The 9,529-nt window shown below is 41.5% G+C and overlaps 1 protein-coding gene across 1 annotated transcript; it reads left to right on the top strand.

Moving 5' to 3' along the window:
* Window positions 1-4,207: 4,207 nt before the first annotated feature.
* MED10 (mediator complex subunit 10) lies at window positions 4,208-9,029 on the top strand. Its single transcript, XM_053250798.1, has 4 exons — window positions 4,208-4,625; window positions 5,971-6,054; window positions 7,063-7,165; window positions 8,271-9,029. Exons 1-4 carry the CDS (start codon window positions 4,504-4,506, stop codon window positions 8,364-8,366), a joined length of 405 nt encoding a protein of 134 aa, XP_053106773.1. The 5' UTR covers window positions 4,208-4,503; the 3' UTR covers window positions 8,367-9,029.
* The last annotated feature ends 500 nt before the right edge of the window (window positions 9,030-9,529 follow it).

Raw genomic sequence — 9,529 nt, forward strand, 5'->3', positions numbered from 1 at the left:
TGCCACCTCAGGTTTTTTCTGGTGATCAGTGCCCCATTCCCATTAGAGCACCTTGTTTCCACTATGGAGGTAATCATAATGGTAGTGACTATAGTAGTAGCGACTATAAATCACCATAAATTGATTGGCCGAGCATGATACTTACCTAGTTCCCATGATTGTAGGGATGTGCACGAATGGCTTGTGCTGGCAGAGGTGGGGCGGGGAGCGCCCCCCTTCAAAAGCAAGTACAGTAATCCCTCGACCTACGAACTACTCGACATCCGATGTTTTCGAGTTACGAGTGACAAAAAAGACCGGAAGTAGTTGCCGGTTTAGATTCAGCTTACTCGACCTACGAATTTTTAGATGCGGTTTCCTTGAATTACGAATGTTTCCAGACTTCCGTGGTGCACTCTTTGACTTACGAAAATTTCGACCTCCGAACGTGCGTTCGGAATGGATTAAATACGTAAGTCGAGGGACCACTGTAATCGTGTCCTTATCTGCTCCACTGCACCCCACTGCTTTTCCAGGTGTGGTGCTTGCTCTACCAAAGGCCACACACATGTTGATGTCGCACGCAGGCTGCAGAGAACAGCGCTGCAGCCACACATGACCTTTGGTAGAGTGAGTGCCGCGCCCGTAAAAGCAGTGGGGTACAGTGGAGCAGATAAGGACCCGATTACCTGCTTTTGAAGGGGGACGCTCCCCACCCACCTCTGCCTGCACAAGCCATTCATGCACATCCCTACAATCATGGGAACTGGGTAAGTATCATGCTCGGCCAATCAATCCATGGTGATTTATAGTAGCTACTACTATAATCACTACCATTATGATTACCACCATAAAATAGGGATATCTATTATACCCTATCTGTTGGGAAAACATTCACTAAGATTGACTTGAGTGATGCATATCTCCAGATCCCTTTGGATGACAGTTCCAAACCATATGTGACAATTGATAACCCTAAAGGACAGTTTTGCTACAATTGCTTGCTGCTTGGCGTTGCAGTGGCCCCAGGCATTTTCCAGAGGGCTATGGATTTTTTTATCCCAGGGCATGTCTCATGTTTGTATAGACTTGGATGATATTTTGCTAATGGGAGATGGAGGTGGAACGTTCGCAAAACTTAGTCAAGGTACTGACCAAGCTCTCGTTGGCTGGGATGCGCCTCAAGAGGGACAAATGCATTTTCCAGTCCCTGAAAGCTGTCTACCTGAGCCATAGAATCGATGCAGTGGGGTTACACCCAGCTGAGGAAAAGGTAAGGGCTATAACTGAGGAACCACCTCCACGTTCCGTGTCTGAACTGAAGTTGTCCTGGGCTTACTGAAATATTATAGTAAATTCCTGCCAAATTTGTCATTGGTCCTAGCTCTGTTTCATGACCTTTTGCATAAGGGTGTGAAATTCCAGTCGGGGCCAGCACAGGCAGCTGCCTTCTCAGAAGCCAAGAAGCTATTAACATCTTCCACCCTCCTTATTCATTATGATGCAAAAGAAGAACTTGTCTTGTGATGCTTCGCCATATGGTGTGGGGGCAGTGTTGGCCCATAACATGCCAGATGGTTCGGAGTGTCCCATTAGTTATGTGTTTAGATTACTGGCTCCAGCAGAAAAGAACTACTCGCAGGTGGAACATGAAGGTCTAGCAGCAGTTCTGGGGGTAAAAAAAAAAAATCCATATCTGTTTGGCAGAGATTTTGTCCTTTGCTTGGACCACAAAACACTGCTAGGTCTATTTGGAGAAGCTATTTGGAGTGCCTTCACTGGCTTCATCCAGGATCCAAAGATGGGCTTTGACACTGTCAGCTTATGATTACCATTTTGAATATGAACTAGGGCCAGCCATGGGTCACGTGATGTCTGTAGTAGACTTCCTCTGCCAGATATGTCCAGAGTTGTACCTCAACCTAGGGAAACTGTCCTTCTTATTGAGATGATGTCCACTGCTGCTATAATCCAGTGAGAGACTAGTGCAGATGCTCTGTTGTCCAGAGTTCAGAGGATGGTGTCTGCAGAATGGACAGACACGGGGACACTGCCCTACAGCCATACTGGCAATGACGAGATTCCTTCCATGTCCAGGAGGGGTGATTGCTCACAGGTTCATGGTTAGTTATTTCCCCAAAGTGCTGACCCGCACTTCTGACACTGTTGCATGAAGGTCACCCAGGCATTGTGCGTATGAAGCCATTAACCCACAGTTATGTTTGGTGTCCTGGCATGGCCCAGGAAATTGAGTCGGTAGTCAGATAGTGTGGGGCTTGCCAGTCCAGCCACCATGCTCCTCCAAAGGTGCCCTCACTTCCCTTGGAATGGCCACAGCATCCTGGCCAAGGCTTCACATAGATTATGCTGGACCTTTCCTGGGCAAGATATCCCTCATCATAGTTGATGTTCATTCCAAATTACCATAAAATTCAAGAAACATTTACTATATATTTAGAGAAAATGTCTCATTCCTTTTAAAGTGGAGGGATTACATTTAATTGCTGCTGCTGCTTTAATATAAAAACTAGTATTTCCCCCCAGTTTCTCAATATTTCTCATGACCATGGTTGAATAAATCCATCTGTTCCCTTGTTGACTCTAATTTGTTTTTGAGAGCAAGTGTCCTCTTATGTTCTTGTCCAACAACTGGATCTGAAACTAAATCCTTGATGCTCTGCTCTTTTTCTTTTCTTTGTAAGAGAAACCTTTTGAATCAAAGTCCCCTTATTACTGAACTTGTTCTACCAGATCTGGTGAATAATTAGATAAATAATTAAAATGAAAACATTAACTTATGCTTTGAGTCATAGATATATTTGTTTCCTTGTTTTGTAATAACAAGTCCAGATACCACTGCTTAGGCATAGAATCAGTGTCCTGTTTATCTTGTCCTACGGACCATTCTAGTATAATAAATGCATAATCGGCATACATTTGTGGGCTTATTCTACTTTATATTTTAGTGGGGTAAAGGGAGGAATCGTAATAACAGATCTATGAATGAAAAAGAGTTTTCAGATGAGAAAAGGGTGTCATTTCTTTTAAAACTGTTAACATGATGCCATGTATTTATATTATTATAAATAATATTATTAGCAAGATGCCTTAAAAAAAAAATCTGGAAGACACCCTGAGATCCTATCTTCTTACCACAGCTGTCAATTTTGAATGAAAATACCCATTGTACCCCCCCAGTAATATTTCTCTGTCAATGTTGTAATAATAATAATAATAATAATAATAATAATAAATTGTTCTATTTAAATTCATCTTCTATATGCCCTCCTGTCCCCCATCCCCCAACTAATTATATTTCTGAGAATATTTCATTCTGTTTTCCCCAAAGACAATAATGCATTTAGGATATTTATGCAACAAAATTTATTTCCCCAGATACAGAGATCAAGACCACAATCCGAAACATTATACTAAAGAGTATTTGAAAAGAGCTCTCGCTAAACATGAACAGATGAATGGTAAAATTGACACTATCAGGTAAAATACAAACATTCCTTATAAAAGCTTCCTGCCCATTAATCAACAGTGCTTACATAAGGAAGGCCTTCATGTTAAACGATGTTTTGAACTCTTAGCAATAATTGCATTTGAATTTTGTTCATACATTCCAAAGGGGGAGGGCATGCTAGATGTTGCTGTAACAAAATATTCTGTGGCACTCTTAACAGCAAAAGCTTTCGTGGGCCAGAAGAGCTCATATGGTCGGATGCATGAAACGCGATTTGTTCGTAGAGTCTCAGAGCACTGGGACTTTTGTAAATAACACAAAATCTGTTTTATTGGAGAATTAACGAAACAAGCAATTATCTTAATTAAAGCAATCATTCATTCCGGTCGATGTCAAGATTATTAACACAAAATGACCTGTATTCTCATTCCAGCTGCAATGAGGCATAATTGTTTAATATATGTACTTGCTACATGGACCTAGTTGGGTTAAGAATGCATTCCAACTATTATTATTGCAATTAATTTAAAATAATAATTAGGCAAATAAATGAATACACAATAAAAACAGGCGAGAGCTGCGCATGCGCCACAGCGCGACATTTCTTTTCCTGCTTTTAGGGAAAGACTGAGGTTAACATTCGATTGGTCTCCAAAAAGCGGCGGCAGCAGCAAGCAGCAGCAGGAGGGCGTGGTTATAGGCAGCCCCGCCTTTTTCTTTCAGAAGGGACTCTGTGACTTGACCGCGCCGGTGGGATGGGGGTATTCGTCTGCGCACGCGCCAGAAGGATTTTTTTTTTTTTTAATAGTGCTATAAAAAGAGAATTATAACTGTCAGGTGTTTTTCCGTTTGTTTCAAATTTACCGCGGGGCGGAGCCTAAACTAGAGATTTCAGTAGCATCCTATTGGGAAATAGCGTCTCACGCCGTGACCCGGAAGCGGAAATGGTGGCGGGTTCTATGGTGACGGCCTTAACAACGGTGGTAGGTAGAGTTCAAGTGGTTTGGGCGGCGGAGGCCGGTGGTCTCTGACTGAGGGAGGAAAGGGACGGAGGGATGGCAGAGAAGTTCGACTCCCTGGAGGAGCACCTGGAGAAGTTCGTAGAGAATATCCGGCAGCTGGGCATCATCGTCAGCGACTTCCAGCCGAGCAGCCAGGCCGGCCTCAGCCAGAAACTGTGAGCGTCTCTCCTGTCCTCCCCTCGCCCTCCTTGGCTTCCCGGGCCTCCTTCTCTCTTCCCAGCCCCATTGTGCTCTACTGGCACTGGGGAGCAGGGCGAGAGAAGTCCCGGCAGGGCTTGGGGGAGCCCATAAGTCGTGGTTGTATTGCTGCCCCTTTGCGAATTGGCAAGTGTACAGTATTCTCTAGAATTCCGTAGGGGGTTAGGGAAACAATTGATGCACAGTTCCTGTTCTTGTTCCTGTTGGGAACCGAATAACGGGCTAGATGGAACCTTTTGGTATGATCTACCTAACCAAGGCATATTTAAATCCCATTGGTTTTTAATGGGGATTAAGGAAACTAAACTAAGAAAGGGAACTCTTCTGAAAAGAGTTGCAAAATAAAAATACTTGGGATGGGGAAAGCATCCAATTTGAAATGCATTGGACATTTTTCTTTCTTGCTTTTTTTTTTTGGAGCAACCTTCTGTATATTTTTGGCTGTCCGATCCAGCAAGGTAAACCTTGTGCTCTTAGAGCTGTTCTACATGCTGTGTAGGTTGAAAAGATAGGCATGTATATTTGTATTTTTGAAAGTTCCTCATGTTAAAAAAAAATAAAAGCACCATACTACTCTAGTGCAATATTTGCTATATTTGTAAACTGATTTTCTGCAAATGCACTCAAAGGTGTGTACAACTTAAAGTAATGCTTATAATTCAACACATATACAAAACAAAAAGATTTGGGAGGCAAGAGGAAAAATACACAAATTCAGATACTAGTATCACATGGTGTTATATTAATGACCAATGCAGGGTAGTATTTTCCATGATATAGACCAACACATCATCTTTAGTTTGTGAACTATTTTGAAATGGAGAACTATCTTCTATTTTCCTTTAGAACTCTGCTGGAAAATGACATACATATTGGTAACAATATTATTCATGGCTATATGTAAGCTTTCTCTTCTGAATACAGAAGGCTTTTTTCAGTTAGTGGGAATCGCTCCAAAGTAGGGCACTGAAGTGGTGTATTCTAATGTACCCATTTCGTTTGTAGTTTGTATTTCTGTATCTGCATATTTGTAGCAGTTCTCCAAATATCTTCAAATATTCCCTGCTAACTTGGCAAAGAGGCACCTTTTAATGTAGTAATTCTCTTTATTTAGCAGGGGGAGAGTAACTGGCCCTATCCACCCCCAGCACAGTACCTCCAGTGACTGTTGCTGGTGTCTGTCTTATGTTTCTTTTTAGATTGTGAGCCCTTTGGGGACAAGGAGCCATCTTATTTATTTATATCTCTGTGTAAACCGCTCTGTGTAATTTATATCTCTGTGTAAAATCTGTTTCTGTGTAGGAATTTTATGGTTACTGGCTTGCAAGATATTGACAAATGCCGGCAGCAACTTCATGACATCAGTGTGCCTTTGGAAGTCTTTGAGTAAGTGTTTAGTTTCTCAACTTCACAGGCTATAACTAGCTTTAATTGCCTGTTGGTACTGTTAAGGAAAGATAGTCTTGAACCTTTTTATAATAGTGACTCTGAGCATGACGTGTGTGTGTGTGTGTGTGTGTACAGCAGAAAAAAGGTAGCAGTAGCACCTTACTCTGTAAAATCGTTGATACCAAATTTTGTTCTTGGTTTAAAGAAGCACTAGCTGTGCTGGGTGCAGAGCATCTGTGCCTCTGGCCAGCCTACCAACCTGCTGCCGCCTTTTTCTCCCTCCTGACCCCGCGGCTTTCTTTCCGGCGGGCTTCTCTGCCTGGCTGCTTTCTGGGTGGCGGGCCAACCCACTTCTCCCCTGCCCCCCATGCCGCTTTCTAACTGGAGGGCTGGCCTGCTTCTTCTCTCCCTCCACCTGCTTCTCCACCCCCACCCACCCTCCACCTTTCTGGCTTGCGGGCCTGCCCGCTTCTCCCCCCACCGCTGCTCCTCTGTGTGTCCCCCCCCCACGCCGCTTTCTGACTGGCCGACCACCGCGCCCCCCCTGCTTTCTGGCTGCCATGCATGGGATTAGCCACGGGTATGCCTTAGAGAATTAAATATATAGATTCTACAGAAAAATATCTATTGTTAACACACTTCTCCAGTTCCTTTCCTAGACTGTTTTAATTCCATTTTCGTTCTACTTGTTCATTCTTTGAACACTCTGCTTTGAGCAATGATCTGTTTCTTATTTGGAAAGAGAGTGCTTGTTTCAAATGCCAAGAATTGGCTGATCACACTGTGCCAGTTCTTTCTAGCAGTTTGTATATACTATTAGATGCTTAGTGATAATAACATGTCAGTAGCATGATCTGATTTAAATCATATTATAGTGTGTGTATCAGAAAATAGGGATAGCCCATGTGCTTGTGCTTTACAAAGTGTGTGAGCTTCCTATAAAATCTGACTTGTAAGGACAATCAAACTTTCAGGTCATTTACACAATGTGGCTTATTTCCCCAGGTATATAGATCAAGGTCGCAACCCCCAGCTTTATACTAAAGAGTGTTTGGAAAGGGCATTAGCTAAAAATGAACAGGTGAAAGGCAAAATTGACACTATGAAGGTAAGATGCAACTGTTTCCCCCCCCAAACCCTTGCTACTTAATAAGGGGGCTGTTTGGCTAAATCTGTAGTGAAGGTGACCAGTTTGACTAGTTGTTGTCTTATGTGAAAGATTTTCATGTTTTATAGTTGAAGTATCAAAATCTGTGACAGCTCAAGTTCTGAACTAGTAACAGGATTTTGCAATTTGAGTGTAATGTCTCAATTTTACATAATTTGCAATTTGATTGTAGTGTCCCAAGTAGTTCTATAACCCATCCCTAAGATTTGCTGAGTTTGCAGATAAGCAGTTAGGATATGCCATATCTATTGCTGTGACAAAATGTCACACTGCAACGTGGGCATGAGGGCACTGCCAACTGTGGTGTCATTGGTAAAGTGAATTTCCTTTAGTATTTTAATCCAGTCAGCATTTGTCCTCATCTTTCAAATCAAAGATGTTTGTTCTGGATTTTATACACATTTACCTAGGAAATAGACCTCCCTTGTACTAGTATAATTGTCAATAGTGGCTAACTATGTAGATCATTTTCTAAATAATGCTTTGTGGTAAATATCATCTCTTTTAGAAGGCAAACTCAAAAATAGGGGTTTTTTATGGGCAATCTAATTTTGTTGCTTACTCTTTTGCTTCTGTTGCAATTAAAATACTAGATGTTTTGCAAATTTTAGTAAAGAATACTAATGCACTAGAGTAGTTGTGATCAGGATCCAAAGAATCTGTGTGGCCGACAGTGCTTTGGACTTGTTTCTTGACTAGCAGTTCTCTGTTCTTCGTGGCAAACTGCTTCTGAATCTGAGAGAAGTTCTCAAAACAACTTGTGACATGGTGGGATCTGCTGTTCACAGAAAGTACAATTGCCACTGGGTGTGTTTGCCATGGCTTTTTGGATCTCGTATTCCCCTGATTAGAGAAGAGAGTCTACAAAAAATTATTTCAGCACTTTGTTTAATGGTACACAGTCAAAAATGTGCACACTTCCTGTTTAGTGGACATTAGCATGTGGTGTCCTTGCTTATTGGGCATGCATTGCTGCTAGTACTATCCTGTTGGTTCCAGCTCCGAAAGGCTCAATTTTCTTGCATGAAATTTTCTTTCTTTCTAGAAATTCAAAAGCTTGTTGATTCAAGAGTTGACTAAAGTGTTCCCAGAGGATATGGCCAAGTATAAGGCTATTCGGGGTGAAGATCCTTCTCCTTAAGTGTTAATTACATTCTGTATTATCCTTCAAGCACTGGAGATAGGCTATTGTGTCCTTAACCTAACAAGAGGAATGAAGACATACTCACTGAAATGGTTATTAAATATATTGCTTCTTGGACGACAACAGGCTATGTTTGAAGCCATTACAGCTTTCTAAGGACATACAGAATTGAACTCTGGATGAAACCAGCAGCTGAAACCATCTTTTAAATGTAATGACTAATGCATATGTGAACTGAAAAGCATCAGCTTTGCTCGTCTATTATTTGATTATTAAAATAGTTTAAATCATCCAACGTCTTGCCTTGTATAAAGTGAATTGGGATGGTGGAAATGGCTGTCTGCCACTTGTGATACACTGCAACCTACAAGGAGAGATACAGTAAAAATTGTTTTGGTTAACTTTGTCTTGAATTATTACAAGTTTGGCTGGGCACCCTTTTTCATGATGTTTTTGTCTGCTGGAACAGTAAAAACTGATTCTGTAACTGTATAAAAGATCAAACCAGAATATTTTGCATTTTGTACATAGATAGTTAAAGATATCTCAGAACAATCTTTTTGGCATTCTCAGTTTTGTACAATGTTTTTAAAAAAACTTCTTTGAATTTTATTGCAATCTCATTTGGTTTAACCAGTATAATAAAGTCTTTGAAATAAGTTTTCATCTTTCATGTGGTCTCTAGGGGTTTTACACACAATACCTGTTTTGATAAATACAAATTGATGGGAAATCTAAATCTTTAAACAAATGGCTAACTCTTAAAGTACAGTAGGTTGGAGCTCAACTAGCATTTTTGTGAGCAGAACCACACTTCCATGTGTGTTGGAGTTCTGCTGACAGTGAAAGGTGCTATCTTCTGAGAGTCCCTCCAACCCTCAGGATTGGCTTCTCAGAGTGTCCTGCAGCAAGCACCCAACAGAGAAGTTGTGAGAGCCTCATGCTGCTTGTACTTGTCTAGATCCAGGCCAGTAATTAAAGGCTGGGTCACTCCTATATGTTCACTTGAGAATTGTAACAGCTAGTGATTTACATGTGGGAATGAACCATCAGATCAAATACTAGAGAGTATTTGCACATTGCCTCAAATGAAATAGCTTTCCATGGAGTAGGTTGAGGCAGAAGGGATGACGTTTTGGTGCCCCTCCTTCCTCTGCAGC

Source organism: Hemicordylus capensis, chromosome 4 (assembly GCF_027244095.1).
Source record: "Hemicordylus capensis ecotype Gifberg chromosome 4, rHemCap1.1.pri, whole genome shotgun sequence".
In the NCBI taxonomy this organism is placed as follows: Eukaryota; Metazoa; Chordata; class Lepidosauria; order Squamata; family Cordylidae; genus Hemicordylus; species Hemicordylus capensis.